The sequence below is a fragment of the Esox lucius genome, chromosome 25, assembly GCF_011004845.1.
Source record: "Esox lucius isolate fEsoLuc1 chromosome 25, fEsoLuc1.pri, whole genome shotgun sequence".
Lineage (NCBI taxonomy): Eukaryota > Metazoa > Chordata > Actinopteri > Esociformes > Esocidae > Esox > Esox lucius.
This window is the reverse complement of record NC_047593.1, coordinates 12,413,719-12,430,203: the sequence shown is the minus strand read 5'-3', so window position 1 is coordinate 12,430,203 and position 16,485 is coordinate 12,413,719. Positions and strand designations below refer to the sequence as shown.

General features: G+C 42.9%; 1 protein-coding gene across 2 annotated transcripts; it reads right to left on the bottom strand.

Annotated features, from left to right (window-relative positions):
* Positions 1–1,391: 1,391 nt before the first annotated feature.
* Positions 1,392–15,096, bottom strand: mtap (methylthioadenosine phosphorylase). 2 transcript variants are annotated; one of them, XM_010888509.5, is made up of 8 exons: positions 14,978–15,096; positions 14,109–14,195; positions 13,930–13,988; positions 13,223–13,390; positions 8,317–8,419; positions 7,572–7,811; positions 2,448–2,570; positions 1,392–2,147 (listed from the first exon to the last, which is right to left on the bottom strand). In XM_010888509.5, the coding sequence occupies exons 1-8, from the start codon at positions 14,999–15,001 to the stop codon at positions 2,109–2,111; spliced, it is 843 nt and encodes a 280-aa protein (XP_010886811.1). In that variant the 5' UTR covers positions 15,002–15,096; the 3' UTR covers positions 1,392–2,108. The 2 variants fall into 2 exon arrangements, with proteins under 2 accessions (XP_010886811.1, XP_019899463.1); XM_020043904.2 differs by lacking the exon at positions 14,978–15,096 and having other exon boundaries at positions 13,930–14,034; positions 14,109–14,197.
* Positions 15,097–16,485: the final 1,389 nt, after the last annotated feature.

The following is a 16,485-nucleotide window of genomic DNA, read 5'->3' as shown; positions in this document are numbered from 1 at the left end:
TTCACATCGCGAAAAACCACGTCTGTCTTATTTTTGACATAAGAAACATACATTTAATTGAGGCCTAATATAAAGAAAGCAAGTTTAGTTTAAAACGAATGTTTAAATAGACTTGGACTGTTATATTTCGTTTCTTTAATGGAGCCTAACTAACTATACCCTAAGATAACCAGTAATTTCAAAATTATTTTAGTAACACAATAATGAATACGTACGAGTACACATGCATTATTTGCTGAAGTCCCATGGTGCTTCCTACACGTCTTAAAATCTCGTAGGCTACTTTCCTATAATTTCTCAACGAGGAAATATTCATAATTTAATGTTTTTTTTAAATGTATTTCCCACTTGTATTTTTCAATGTGGAATAAATACTGTGCATACTTTACAAGGAGACGCCCTAAGTGGGCGTTTCTCAGCAAATTGTAACAGCGCACGAATGAGGCAAGATCTTAATTGATAATAAGCTTACTTTATTATTTAGAAAATGTGTTATAGTAAAATATTACGCCATTTTACTAACTTTTATATGAGGTCAACCTAAAATAGAAAACTGTAATAACACAAAAAATAGCTTTATTTTGGGTCAAAACATATTAACCAGGATATATTGTTTTGTATACGCGAGGAGCGTGTAACCAAAGCATGGATAGCTCGACGCCCATTAAGTTCATCTTATCATTTCGCCACAGGCCATTGGGAAGCAAATAGTAACTTTGGAACACTGATGCAGAATGTTGCGTACACAATCAACAATGGAGGAATGAAATCCAGTAACTCGGTCTGACAGAGGGCATTTATTAAAATACAGGATTGCCCGTGCAACATTGGTAAACTACTTTTACACTGATGTGTAGTTACACGAAGCTTTTATCAGGAATATAGTTGAGGATACATTTTAGCCGTGGCATTTTTATGGGATTTTTTTTATTAGCCGATCAACACCACTAAGCAGATGCAAGTTTGTACATGAACATTCCAAGCAAATTTCGTCGTGCATATTAATTACAGTTTTTAGTTGGGTGCATTCAAATTCTACTTTCGTTATGATACATCACGTGAAGGTCTTCCAAGACAGTTGGACAAGGAAGCAATCTTATTTCAATGGTGACTGACACATGACTTTTGTTAGAATAGTGACAGAAATGAGGAAGATAGATTCACCATGTCACAGATATGTCACGTACTAGCAGAAGTATCTATAATCTCACACTGCCAAAAGTAACAATGGTAAATCCAGTATTAAGCACACTGCAAATTCAATTTTTTTCTGAAACCGTTGAAACTATTAATCTAACACGAAAAGCACAATTAAAATGGAGGAACTGTTTTGCAGATAGTTCCAGATAATGTTGTTTTGAGCACACACTAGGGGCATGCCTCAGTATGTCTTGGTTAGGAAACAAAGTGTTTTAATAAATGAAAAGTATAATTCACAATTGAACGGAGAGGAGAATCTATCCACAAATGTACTTTGACCACAATTCAGGTAGTTGAGAAGGCTGATATACTGGATCTCCTGCAGTTTTCTCAATTAAAGACTCAATGTTATGATCGAGGTGAAGAAGCTGACTCCAGATCTGTATCTAACAAGAAACTTCAAGCTGATTGAACGTGCGGTTCCATATTCTCTGTGTAAACGTGTTGTTGGTCATTAACCCACATTTACTGACCATACAGTTAACAAACAATTAATGAAAAACATAACTCAATTAAACTTCCTTCAGAATACCTTACAGGAAATATACTTTACTAATCAATGACAACTTTTTTAGTATCTACAGTATCTATGGTAATTATTAGAAATAATACTACATTGCGGTAAGACTAGAGCATAAAATGTTATTGGATATGTCTATGAAAAGTTGCTGGTACAACAGCATTCCATAGACATGCCAAAGAACATTTCAGAGACATGTCCAATGAAATTTCAGAGACATGTCTATTGAACTTATAATACTGAAAACATGCATATCAGGCACTTTCGTGTGATTCATAGATGAGTCAGAAGGATGAGATGGTGAGCTATGAATCCACGGTCCGTATTGGTGGCTGGGTGTGAACCATTCTTTGCTTTAGTAAGGAGAGGATGGGCTTTTTTGCTCCCGTCAGTGTTTTGGTAGCATTATGGAGGACTGCGCTGTCATCTGAAAAACAACAAACGTGGAAACACTAAATAGATGAGGGACAAATGGAAAACTTCTGGGGGAAAAAACAACAACACCAGCATGCGTAAGACACGTTTACTGCCTCCCGCTCATTGACACAGAGGGGTCTAGAAGCTGAAAAACTAAGAGAAGAAAGTGGAAGAAGCATTAGATAGGAGGGACACATCAACGGAGGTGTCAGAACCAGGCGTCCTGAGGTGAGGGACAACAATCCCCATGAACATAATGGTATTACGACAGGGAGGCTTCTAAGGTGACATTCACCACTCTCAGTCCTACCTTCAGGTTCCTGATGGTGTGGGCCCAGTCCTGCGTGCAGATCTGGGGGATGGCGGTCAGGAGGATACTGCTGGCCTTGTTGGCGTTCTCCTTCATCGTCTTCAGTACATTGTCAACACAGACCTAGGATCGAAAATACCTTCGCTGTTTTAAAGAGAAAACGTGTACTTATTGTTCAAAACCCAAAAGGCGCCTTACGATCCCAATAGAAAATGTGTACAGCTAACTTGACATTGATATTATGGGGATTGCAAACATTATCATTCCAAAAAATATTCAAAGACCAGAACTAATGTAACCTTTAACAAGATCAATCATGCCATTTGAGGCAGTGGGCACACCCAAAACATTACTCCTCTGAAAACCAACAAATAAAACGTCCCTTTGATTATGCACAAATCCCTGTTCTTATTTTGTACCTCGATAAAAACCGGCCATTGTTATAGCTGATCCAAATTCAAGCCTAAAGAATCTGAAAGTCCTCATGACAGATAGGGCCACACCTGGGTAGTCACAAAGCCAGTTGGACATGTTTAGATCCAGAACTACTTTCCCTTTCTATTCTTGCCTGTCTCGTGACTGTCTCCGGGAACAGGAGTTCAAATACCAAATTGATAGGTAAATACAAGTTCTTCCTACACTTGCCTGTTAAAAGCCAACAACTTTATAGTTTGTCTTGAGAATCAAATGTTTATCACCCTATATAACCACTACGATTTCTTTTAAAAGGCAACTGAAATTTTATTCCCGAGGCATAGGTATTTATTTGGCCTTAAAGGCAGTGTAGTGCTGTAATTGCCACCGTTAGAGCCTGACAACTCTCTGTTTCGTTTAAAAATCCTGCTCTTATAGGCATTTTTTTACATCGACATCTTACTGATTCCTGAGGGGTTTTGTCTCTCGTACAAACTGCTCATTTTGAAAAAACAGAGAAATGTTTTAACTTTAGACACAAAGTTCTCATATGTAAAACGATGAACAATATATTTATTAATACTTACAAGCCTCATGTGAATTAAAGCTAGTCTCATTTACAGTTCACACCCAGACATAGAATGCTGTACTGTGAGCTGCAGGTTCAGCTTGAATGCTATGAAGCATGGTTGAATTGTTCAACAGCGTGCTACTTTTAATACGCATCTCATGTGTTCCGGCGTGGTGTACTACTGGGTCTCTTAAAGCTTGGATTATCCATTTCAACATATGCTGCTGCCATGACAAGGGTTTGGTGGGGGAATTCTTTGGTGGATTACATTTTCTCTTTCAGGGTGCAGAATAGACTAACATCACCTTAAACAAATAAAGTGAAATTACCCTTGAGGGATGTTGTATGATGGAACCTGTTTATCTTATCTACGGGGGAAAGGAATTGGCCCCATCGTTCAACCATTATCACAGAATGAAAGCATCACACACATAATTACCCATTTATGACGGGTATTTATTCCAGAGCCAATGTTGAGATTACAATATTGAGTTCCATTACAACGCAGGGTTCCGAGAAATCACTCCTGCACTCGCGGTCAACTGGGCAAAAAGCCACACGGCCCCAGACACCCGGCTGTTTATAACAATGCGACACACATTATTGGGGTGGCCCAGCCTGACTGCACGTTATGTTTTAATGTTAGTCATAAGCGGTGTGCCCTGAACAACACCGCCCAGGCCCGGACCTCTGGCAACCTGGGGCCAAGGGCTCACGGTGTGCAGGACCGTGTTCCATTCCCAGGCCCCGTGGACGACTGTTTACCCGTGACTCAGCCTCATAGTCTGACTCAAACCTCCGCTGGCAGATCTGCACCGGAGGCTGGCAGGCTTACAGCAAGGAAGCTGGCTGGGGGGTGGGAGGGGTGGGGGGGGGGGGTGTAGATGGGGTGTTGAGCGGGAGTGAGAGGATGTGGCTAGGGGGTGTGCAACAGTCAGGGGAAGGAGGGAAGGAGGCAGCCCAGAGGTCAGCTGCAGGAACGAGGAAGGGGAATTCAGATAACGTCGCGGAAGCCAAGCCTCCTTCAGACAAAATTTATCAACTGGTTATATATATATATATATATAGAGAGAGAGAGTGTGGGCTGAAGTCACTCACTCGGAAGCTGTTGTGTGTGTGGTTTGATGTGCGTGTGTGTGTGTGTGTGTTGGAGGTACTTCAAAATGACATAATAGCCGGGCAAAAGAATTGGACAATAAACAGTTGCCTGTAAAATGCTGACAGGGAATAAATGTATACCAGACATGTAACTGCGATTTCATGTCCCTAAAACACAATTTCAAAGGGAAACAAAGAACTTGCTGTTGCTACAGCTTTGCGATAGAGGCATGCAAGTATTTTGTTACCAGACAGACATTAATTTGACTTCCTGTTTTGATTATTGAATGCTATAATTTGCATTCTAATCACATTCCGTTATCCTCTGGGTCAGTGTGACAGCTGGCAGGACGCGACCAGACCCTGTTTGGAACGGGCATTTGAGCTGTTCTGTTACGAAACCTTCAGGCACCGTATAAACAATGCCTACTAATTATGGTATATCCTTAACCAGAGAAACACAGGAAAATATGAAGAGAGCTAGTCTTCAAAATATGGGGCGAGCTCATTCTATGAAATGTTTTACTGGAACTCCTCATTGTCTCTGACAGTGACCTCTTAGGTGTGTCAAAGTAATAATATTTTTTTTTCTAAACTCAGTGGTGAAAGAAAACACTTTTACATGTCATGTCACCTCATTAAGAATGTGGCAGGAGACTAGGGGACAAGTGTTTACCAAACCACTCTCAGTTCTCATTCTTGTGCCTAAATATTGCAGGTGAAAACATCCAACCACTGTGGAAAACATATTAGCAATGTCTCTCAACAGTGGAATTCTCACAGTAAACTACATGACTTCCAAAAGGCTTGTTCTGTGGTACACGTGAAACTAAGGGACATCCACAAACAGCAGCATACAGACTATGGCTGTTCAAGGCTAAAACAAATATTGGTTGACGACAGACTCAACTGCTCTTCCTTATGAATATTTAATGACACACCCAGTGTTTTGATACCACCCGCCATTTGTGTAGAGCTTTTCAAAGATAAAATGTCTACGAAAAACAATACAGCCATGCTCTCTGTACTATCCCTGGAAAGACGTTACCTCCTTATCCAATAAAATTGAAAGCAGTGTGATGTCACAGCTTCCTGGGGACTTAGCCAGTATCTATTCAAATGAGTCAAATATGCAACATAAAACAACCATGTGTTTGTCTTCCAGTGCTGATGAACTGTAACTTTTCAGTTCTGAAAGACAAAATCTTCACAATGATTCATTGCAATACCTATAGGTGTACATTAGAAACCAGATCAAAGCAGTTATATCAATATGTATATTACAACTCTGTTTCCTAAGAAAGTTGGGACGCTGCATAAAATACAAACAGAAACAGAATGCAATGATGTGCACATTTATTTATCCCTATATTTAACAGAAAATAGTACACAGACAACTTATCAAATGTTTTATTGTTTTTGGAGAAAAATAATTTGCGACAGGGGTATGCTTACCACTGTGTCCATCACCACTTAATTTAACAACACTACAAGCATTTTGAAACTGAGGAGACCAATTGCTGTTGTTCTAAAATGTATTCCCATTCATGCTTGATATAGGATTGCAGTTGCTTAACAGTTCGGGGTCTCCTTTGTCATATTTGTCACTTCATAATGCGCCAGATGTTTTCAATGGGGGACAGGTCTGGACTGCACACAGAAGTCATGACGGTGAAATATGTGCCGAATGTGGTTTGGCATTGTCCTGCTGAAATAAGCAAGGCCTTCTCAGAATTTTTCTTTGTCTGGATAGCAGCATATGTTGCTCCAAAACCTGCATATATTGTTCAGCATTTATGGTGCCTTCACAGAACTGCAAGTCACCCATGCCATGTGCGTTTATGCACCCCCATACCATCACGGATTCTGGCTTTTAAACTGTGCGCTGATAAGCTGGATGGTCCCTCTCCTCTTTAGCCCGAAGGACGCGGCGTCCGTGATTCCCAAAAATAATCTCATCAGACCACAGGACAGTTTTCCACTGCACCTCAGTCCATCTAAAATGAGTTTAGGCCCAAAGAAGGCGCTGGCGTTTCTGGATGTTGTTAATGTATGGTTTCCCCATCCTCACTTCTGACAGACCCATCCTCTCTGAAAATACCCAATCATGTTATTGACCTGTTGCCAATTAAACTAAACAATTGTGAGATGTTCCGCCAGGTTATTTTTTTAAGCATTACACGTTTCCAGTGTTTTGGTGCCTCTGTCCCAGCTTTATTGAAAGATGTTGCTGGCATTAAATTCAAAGTGAGCACGTATTTTCAAAAATACAATCACATTTCTCAGCTCTAACATTTGATATGTTGTCTTAGTAATATTTTCTATCAAATATAGGGTTTAAGTGATTTGCACATAATTGTATTCTGTTTTTCTTTACATTTTACACAGCGTCCCAGATTTTTTGGAAACAAGTTTGTACAAATGTATGAAAGCTACAGTTACATATTAAAAGATGTCTGGACAATGGGGGTTTCCCCATTCAGTTTCACCCTCATGACCATTAAAAACACTGTGTCAGCAATGGATTAGCTCATGTACGCGCACACACACACACACACACACACGCACACACACACACACACACACACACACACACACACACACACACACACACACACACACACACACACACACACACACACACACACACACACACACACACACACACACACACACATACACATACACATACACATACACACACACACACACACATACACACACACATACACATACACATACACATACACATACACACACACACACACACCTAGTACACAACCTTCCCTTAAGTGATGGCGCTCTCTAGTCATGTCACATCTAGGATTGTGTAACTCAAAAAACATTCCAAGATCACCCAGGTTTTCCAGAAAACTGTCTAACCAGTATTTCTGGAAAACCTGGGCCTTTAGTAATTACAGGAATTTTGCAGCCCTCTTCCTGTTCTCTCTACCACAGTGACTGTCTTGTCTGTCTGGTCCTAACTGACTATTATTCAACATGCAACAGGGAGCCGGGAACATTCACACAAAGAAAATCACCGCCTCCTCATGCTCCTTCCAGCAGTCGTAGTCCGTGGCCATGGCGATGCTGGCGTAGCAGAGGCCCGCCTCCTTGGCGAGGACCACTTCGGGCACGCTGGTCATGTTGATGACATCGGCTCCCCACTGGCGGAACAACAGGCTCTCCGCACGCGACGAGAATCGGGGGCCCTCAATGGTGAGCACCGTGCCCTGGGCGTGGCACTTTACCCCAAGGCCACGGGCCACCTCCACCAGCACCTGGGCATGGGGACAGAGACCTCGTTTTATAGAGCCATGGTTAATGCTGAGGCCGGAGACACCTGACTAGGGACCAGGGGTTGACTTGGAACGGGGCCATAGACACCTGCCTAGGGACCAGGGGTTAATATGGAACAGGGCCATAGACACCTGACTAGGGACCAGGCGTTGATTTGGAACGGGGCTGTAGACACCTGACTAGGGACCAGACGTTGATTTGGAACGAGGCTGTAGACACCTGACTGGGGACCAGACTTTGATTTGGAACGGGGCTGTAGACACCAGACTAGGGACCAGGCGTTGATTTGGAACGGGGCTGTAGACACCTGACTAGGGACCAGGGATTGATTTGGAACGGGGCTGAAGACACCTGACTAGGGACCAGGGATTGATTTGGAACAGGGCTGTAGACACCTGACTAGGCACCAGGGGTTGATTTGGAACGGGGCTGTAGACACCTGACTAGGGACCAGGGGTTGATTTGGAACGGGCTGTGGACACTAACCTCTCTGGTGCGGGTGCAGAAGGGCTCTGCCATGGGGATGTGACTCACGCCGGGGGGACTGGCGGTCCGCCCATCATACAGCGTCTGGGCCCTCTTTGTTGTCCTAAAAGGGAAGACACCGGAAACAAGCGTTCTGAAACAAAACTTAGGTATAAATCTGCGTCGTCTCTCAAAACATGAACATTAACAACTCTGAATTTGTTAAGGATACGTTTGGCTATTTCAACGGTTTTGTATTTCACGACTCAGTTGCCTGTTAGTGCTGACACAAATACATTCATTCTGGTGAACACATATGGATACCATACGTGTAGTACATTAAGACTAGGGTAAAAGTGATTCAATTCTAGGCCTCCTTTCTCTTCCATTTAAGTTGTGCTGTTTGGCAAAAGGCCTGGCTGAATATGCAAGCTAGTCATCTTACCACAGAAAAACTGTTTTATGTGAAATGAAAAGTATTTATGATTATTCATCATTGTATTGACTAGTACACAGAGAGAATGCATCAACTTTCTTTGGCCCTCATACAACAATATGACACTGGCAAATTCTCTGTCCATCCTCCAACCATTGGCTCTCCCCAATGGAGCACATCCAGCTAAAGGCCGCTGTTCAGAGAACGTGACCCATTTTACGTGGCATTGTTTTTTTTTTACTTCCTGTGCTAACAGAGGCTCCCTCAAAAAAAAATACATTTTGACCACAGCTGTTAACTGCCTACAACACAATTGGCAACACATTGTTATCACTTACTCTCTATTCTCTCTCCATTCATTTAGATTGAGCTTAAGTCAAGTTCTGGACATGCTTCGATCCAGACAAGCAGATGCTAAGCGCAACATGGCAATAATATGCCATACTAAAAAAGCCAGAAGAAAGCGTCAGTGACCTCTGACCTCTCAGATGTGGATTACAAGGTTCAAACTGGTTCTTTAACAGAGAGATGTTCCACAGCAGAGATATTTGATTTGTGAAAAACCAATCGAAGAGATGGATTTTCATGACAACTATACCCTTTACAACACCAATACATGAGGATAATGAGAAATACAGTGGGGGAGGGCCACCCTCTTAGGGAGACAGCACCTAGATGACCACCCAGTAGGCTGACACCCAAGGTGATGACATCATGTGGCAGAGTCAAGCAGCTTGGTGACACAACCCACAAGTCACGGCAGGAACTACAGAATGCGAAGGATAAAGACAGCATCTGTCATTAGACTTTTAACCAGAGACCAGGAGCAAACGGTCTTCGAGAACATGTAATCTATGACCTAACTGTCAAACAATGTTTCAGGGTGACCAAGCAAACCTGTTTTTCAAAGATCCCATCTTTTATAACAGTGGCAACCGTTACAATGGCAACCCAAAGCTCCCTGGTTCAATAGGGTACTTAAATAGGCTGGAAGTTCTACGTCACAAACAATGGCAGTTTGACCATCAGTCAAACACTTCTGCAAACCCATGTCGACGGAACAGATCAGCTGCTATGGGGGGGGGGGGGGGGGAGCAGGCAAAGCATAGTAAAGACAGCTGACAACTCATAACACCAACAGTGTTGGGGAGTGGCGGAGCGAGCTACACAAAGGTCTGTTGACAACACACAGCATGCCCTTGGACGGCAGGAGTGCTGAGCGGGGCATTCCCGGGCTGCGCCGTGGCTCTATTGGTCACTGGGGTCTGGAAAAGCCTCTGAGCCTTAGACATGAAGAGCAGCCGCTCTCTCCGTTTACCACCGCACGGGGGAAGAGAAACAAACTGAATCGATTAGAAGTTGAAACCGGTCGAATGAAAACCACTTTACCCCCTGAAAAACGGGAAACTAAATTCTGTGTTATAAAATAGGGTGGCCTGGGCTAATCACGCTCTAGTGACTTCTTCAGGAGGCTTGGGCACAATCAAGGTATAAGTCTGGAGAGTGGGCTCTTTCTGGCGCGTAGGGATTTCGATCCAACCTTCCTGGTTGAGAGTGATGAGAACCAGAACATTGGACGTGCTTCATATTACCATATTTTCTGATCAAATCTCCCTTTGTCCTCTTGGGAGTTGGATTTGGACCTGGGACAGTTAGTACGGACTTGGCCTTCAATGCCCCAGGGCAGTGAAGGGGACATTGTCCTGCGTAGGCTGGAAGGAACGCTAAACGTCTCTCCGTAGTCACAACACTAATCGTGTTATTTGTCACGGTCAGACATCCTATCTATCCTTCATACCTTCATACCATCATGACCAACTCTCCTTCCCACAGTCTGAGACAAAGATAGACAGAGACACAGAGCGAGGTGGATCTCTGAGGCACTGGTGAGCAGTTAGTGCTCCCAGCATACCGTCTTAAACAGAGATAACCTTAACAACAGTCCAACAGTGTTTGGAACAGGAGCAGGCAGCGAAAACAAACAGACTCAGTTGTGACATAATCACAAAGTAAACCCTTCGGAAATATGCTGCATGGGTCACATGCTGCAGGACAAGACTGAACAAGTCCTTACATGTTAGCTTCCTTATTCTGCCCAACACAGCCTGCCTCTACTCGTTGTATAAGCAGCAGCATGCTATCAATAGAAACAGAGTTCACAACATACATTCAGGGGCTGGCTAGAGGTGAGGACTGATAGCTACTATGCGAGCTGCACAGTAGTGCACAGTAAAGGTCAGTGGTCAGTATCGAAGGGAGGGGTACAGGCGTTACCCATTATTTCCTGTTTGAGGTATTTGGTGAATTTGCTGGACAACAGACAGAGGTTGTGGAGAAAGATTTTTGTCACTATCCGGCAACAAGACCGGCTGATGAACACATTGTCAATTTACTGCCCATCGTGCAGACTTCTAGCAACAGTTCAGTTCAGTGACAGTAGGCGGGGTTGTGAAGAAATTAAATGAATGGGAATAGTTGCGTGTGCGTGCAGCGTTTTGGTATTTCGATGTGCCGTTGGTGGCAGGCATGCAGTTTGTCCTGCCGGGTAAAGGCAAACACGTTGGATGAGTATGCTAGGAATACCATTCATTTAAAACAAAGAACGTTTGGGCACTTCAGGTAGATGAGACTATTACTAGTTCCCGAAAATTGGGCACCAGACCTTTCCAAACTGACAATGTTATCAGTGCCACTAAAACTTAGTCATCCGTGTGTTTCTGGCAAACTCAACCACCAATCCTGGTTGAGTTCAGAATGTTCATGAGAAGGAGTGAACAATCCCGGGGGAGAAACCCCAGAACTGGGAATCATCCAACTGGGTGGTTTGACTAACTCACCCAAGTTCTAAATACATTTACTGGAACTGTAAGATACAGGGCGGGGTTGGTGTGTCGTTCTGGTTTTTGTTGTTACCTTTCATTCAGATTGTGTATTAGCTCATGGAGAATGTATTATTGCTTCGATACAATTCAATTTTAAAACAACAAAATGACTGCACTTAGTTTATTTCTGATGAGACCGGTGTTATACCATTCCAACTGGGGGTGTGGTGTAGGCAGAATTATGTACAGGAAGAAAATGCCATTCAACCAGCTCAGTGCATTCTGAGAATAATTAGGTGATCCACATTAATACGTCCTGTCTCAGAGGCAGCCATGTCTAATCTGGAGGTATCTCATCCCTTCCACAGGTCGCACGGTCGTAACGTTACCAAACGACAACACGGAAGACCGAAAAGAGGTGGAGGTCTACCTTAGCCGTGGGAAACGCGACTCCAGTTATGGTTTCAAATAACCTGTGAAGAGGGTTGACCCGTGCCTGATAACATTCAAAACACTCAACAACCCAGACGGTTTTACTAACTATAACCCACAGCGCATTTGCATCTAATTTGCGATGCAAAAAAAAATTGTACAGCTGCCTTGTATCGTAAGAATGTGAGCTCTTAAGAATGTGAGCTCTTTCTTTTTAGCCATCCACAGAGCCTCAGAAAACTCAACCGCATCCCTACGAAGACGGGATGAACAGTCGCACCCCTACGAACAGAAGTACCCCTACGAACAGCAATACCCCTACGAGCAGCAGTGGCAGCCAAACACGGTGCCAATCTCCTCAAAGGTTTCAGTTCATTCAGAACCATGTCACCATCATCCTCATTCACAAGAAATCAGAAAACCGCATACACACCCAATACGGAATCCCCCCCTGTTTTAAACCTGCAGATATTTTAACCTCAAGAGTTGCTGATTTCCTGTCAGCGCTAACCACAACGTGGCAGCTGCTTTCTACACAGCAGACATGTCTTTGGCCCCGAGTTAATTCAGGTTTCAAAGCATCCCCTAACCACCAATCACCAGAAACCATCTCCCACATTCCTCCCTCATTGGTTCTCTCCGGGTACCAATGTGAGAATTAACTAGACACACAGCAGGCGGGTCACGGGAGGACAGTCAAGTCCTCAACAACAGAGGAGCACTGTCAGAATGCCACTGTGTCTTCGAGCGTTGTTTTTTGTCACCTTGCCCCAAGCTACAAAGTCAGGGTTAGTCACTGTAAAAGGAAATGATAGACACTTGCGAGTTATTGTCAGTGTTATCAATTCAGGGACGTTTAACTGCCTGAACTTGACAGACATCAGAAAGATGGCTGTGAGATAAAGTAAACCTGATCTCATGAATGCGAAAAACGTGTTTGAAGAGTCATGGCTGGTATTGCCAATCTTTTTACCACTTCACCAGGAACCTGTTCAGTCCGCCTAAGAAAACATTTTAGTCGCAAAACAACACGTCCACAGATGTAAATGTAAGGAAACAGAACAAAAAACCCCAGATTGTTTTCACAACTACAACGTCTTGACACGCTCGATGTACAACCGAACAAACCACTGCTGAGATCACCAGAGAACACAGGCTGCTTTCGTTTTCATTTTAAACACAGATTCAATCTGAGGTACGGACCGGCTTCCAGGCCAAGGAGACCCGGGCATATCACCTGTCCATGAACTGGTCAATGATGACGATGTCTCCTGGTTGGATTTCCTCCCGGAGGGAACCGCAGGCCGTGGTGGCCAGCAGATGGGTGCAGCCTTCCTCTCTCATAGCCCAGATGTTAGCCTGGTAGTTGACGTTTGTCGGCATGATGGTGTGCTGTCGACCGTGCCTAGGGTGGAGTAGAACGGCTGGTGTGGATTGAAGTTCTTTATGAACACACATGAATCCGATCACCTAAAGTCCACATGCATTACACAACTGGGTCGGTGATGAAACTCTGCATTCTGCAGACTTGGTAACAGACAACTCCTATAACATCACAAGTAAAGCGCCAAGTCTTATTATGCCTAGTTGATTTTAATACTAGGGGAAAGTGGTGGATTTGGTACAGGGGCAAAGATCACCCCAAACAGATCTGGGGTGTAGTGTTTTCACAAATCCTAATTTACTGATTTCTAAAACATTTTCATTTGGCAGAATTACTGCGCCCTAGGTCAAATATGTTTAATAGCTGCAGAGCCACTAGATGGCGCACATGTATAAAATAAAAACAGCACTAGTTCCTCTGCCTGACACTCTTGGGAGTAACCAGAAAATATGTACACCCGGTTTCATGGATACACTCTTCCTCGTGGTGGCTTTCATTAGGAAAACCAAATGTTGGACATTCGTGCAATGTTGTCACTGCAAACCTTGGTTACTGCTTACCTTGCAAGAAGCACACATTCAACGTTTTTTATCTTCCCCACAATAAGAGCATCTGAAGGCTGGTTGGGTGGTAGGGGAAAGAAGAGAGGGTGACATGACATATGACTAAGGGCAGGAGGTGAGAGATTGGCATTACAGAGATAGTCCTCTTATCACACAGATTTGGAATATGAACATACTTTTCCATAAGGTGTGTCAACGTATTTCTCTGTCCTTTCTTCCAATATGTCCGGGTCATCAAGACCAGAACCCCCAATTATTCCAATCTAAAAAGAGGCATACATGCAATTATGTGACTGAAATCGAGATACAGCTTGTTCAGGCGACTCACAAATTACTTGAATGTTTAAACATCTTGGTCATTTAGCAGGCGCGCTTATTCAGTGCAACTCACACCGGCATTAATCATAAAATGGATGCAAGGCACGGCCCAGTGGTAAGTAGTTATTTCAGATAACCTGAAAAGGTAAGGCACTCTGACATTAAATAGCAGGTACTGGTGTCCTAGCTTTATACTGGTTCCTCTGCTGGGGTGCCAGGTAAGAGGAGAGTTTTGATTGGGTTGAGCTGAAGCTAGCATCCGGTAGGTGTACGGGGGGCGAGGACCCGTCCCCCCCCCCCGTCCCCCGTGTGGACCCCCGTCCTGGATGGTGGGGGGGGTCTAGAGAACTACGACTGCTTGCAGTCAATTCGATGATAACTAAAACAAGTTTGTATATAGCAGCAGTGTGCTGCCAATGACCACTATCACTATGTATGATCCACGTGGTACCAGATATACAGCACTTACAATAACAAGCAGCGTGATATTTCGGGAGCTAGTAACTAATAATAGCTTTGAGTTGTATACCGTTCAGCATAACAATTGCAGGAAGAACTTGACCCCAGCAAGCTGTTTTACGCACTTAGCTAGCTCCCTGGTAGCTAATAGCTAACTAGCTTGCTAGCAGGATGTGACACATTCCCTACATAACTGAAAGATTACTGGGCATAATGCATTAGTGAGCATTGTCAAGAAGAGCCGAACAATTCAACAAGAGAATGTTACCTTGATTTGAATGTTTGTTGCCATAATATATCCTCTGATAAAGTAGTCTGAAATTTAGATAGCAAATGGCACGTGCCGCCTCTTCCTGCTGTACTATGATTGGTCTAGCTAACATGTAGTAGGAAGCACATTTGCAAAAACAACACTGATCCAATGACGTGGAAACTTTTAATTGTTTTACATTTAGTATTACATTTAAATAAAAAAAATAAAAAAATCCATCAACGGTGCTTCAGTTAGTTGGTGATATTTTGTATTGAAGTGTAAGGATTTATAATGTATTTACAATTGTTTTTAACAATGTTGAAAAAGTTATAAATGAGACGATATAACACTGCAATTGATAAGGTCCTTTTTTATTAAAAGTACTATGTACAAAAATAAACAGCACTAAATAGGATATACATCAGCACAACAGCAGCAGATAAAAATTAATAAATAAACTTACAAGTTAAGAAAAATGAAAATGGTGAGGTGGTGTAAGCCTACACGAAACACAAACCTTATTCGAAGTGGATCTAAAAATCCCTATGAAAGAAATGAATGGTGAAACCGGTAAAAACCGATAGAGCCGCTTTTCCTTGTTCTTCTGTGGTGGTGAGTTGGCAGTTGGCACGCAATGTAAACAGGGCGTTCTCGCCACCCGCAGTACTGGAATGTGTACCAGTGAACGAAGTTACGTAGCTGATCTACATCTATTCATACCTCACCCACAATAAACCCACGTACTAAACTGAAACCGGAAAAAAAAAACCTGGGACCTATGATACCTGTTCATACAAAGTTACTAGCTTTCAATTTTGACAATTTTTCCTACATTTTGGAAGATTGCATAGCTTTCATTAAACTATATTTAGACTATATCATGGACCCACATAAAAAAATGTCAAGTTAAACAGCATTACGGTTTACGATTAGTTACGTTTTTCCATAAATATAAAATTGTGGCCTTTATATGAGGCAGATTTGTTCCTGACACGAGATCAGCACAAAGACTTCCAGGCCAGCACAACAAGGGGAGCAGCCAAGGCACATAATAAATAGTTTATTACATAGAAACATATGGACCAATCAGTACCGTTGTCGTTCGTACAGGAATTAGAAAACTCCATCGAGATTGTTTTTAAGTCCTAGACGAGGCTTAATCTGTGTCTGCGAAACCGGCCCATAGGGTAAGGGTTTAGGTTAGGGTGCGGGAAGGATGTAGGTTAGGGACAAGCTTCAAATGCAAGTCCAGCCCTCTACATTGAGTCAACCAATCACATTAATTTCTGCCTATAGGGAAGATCTGCCTCCAAGTCAGGTTTCTATGTGAAACTGCTTCCCTTTCCAGGTTTTCAGGAGCAGTAGAGTTTAGTAGAGGAATGCAAGATCAGCACAAGCAGTTTAGACACACAATGGGTGAAAAACCATGCCATGTTTCGCATAAGCATGTGCAACGCAGAAAAAATGCATTACCCACATAAAAATAATAGACAATTTCAAATATAGTATTCATCACATGCACA

Coding starts and splice junctions, on each gene's coding strand:
- mtap (XM_010888509.5), bottom strand. CDS start 15,001: ATGGCAACAAACATTCAAATCAAG. Junction 14,196..14,977: donor CAACAAACATTCAAATCAAG/GTAACATTCTCT, acceptor GCCTCTTTTTAG/ATTGGAATAATTGGGGGTTC. Junction 8,420..13,222: donor ATTGACCAGTTCATGGACAG/GTGATATGCCCG, acceptor CTTCCCTTTTAG/GACAACAAAGAGGGCCCAGA.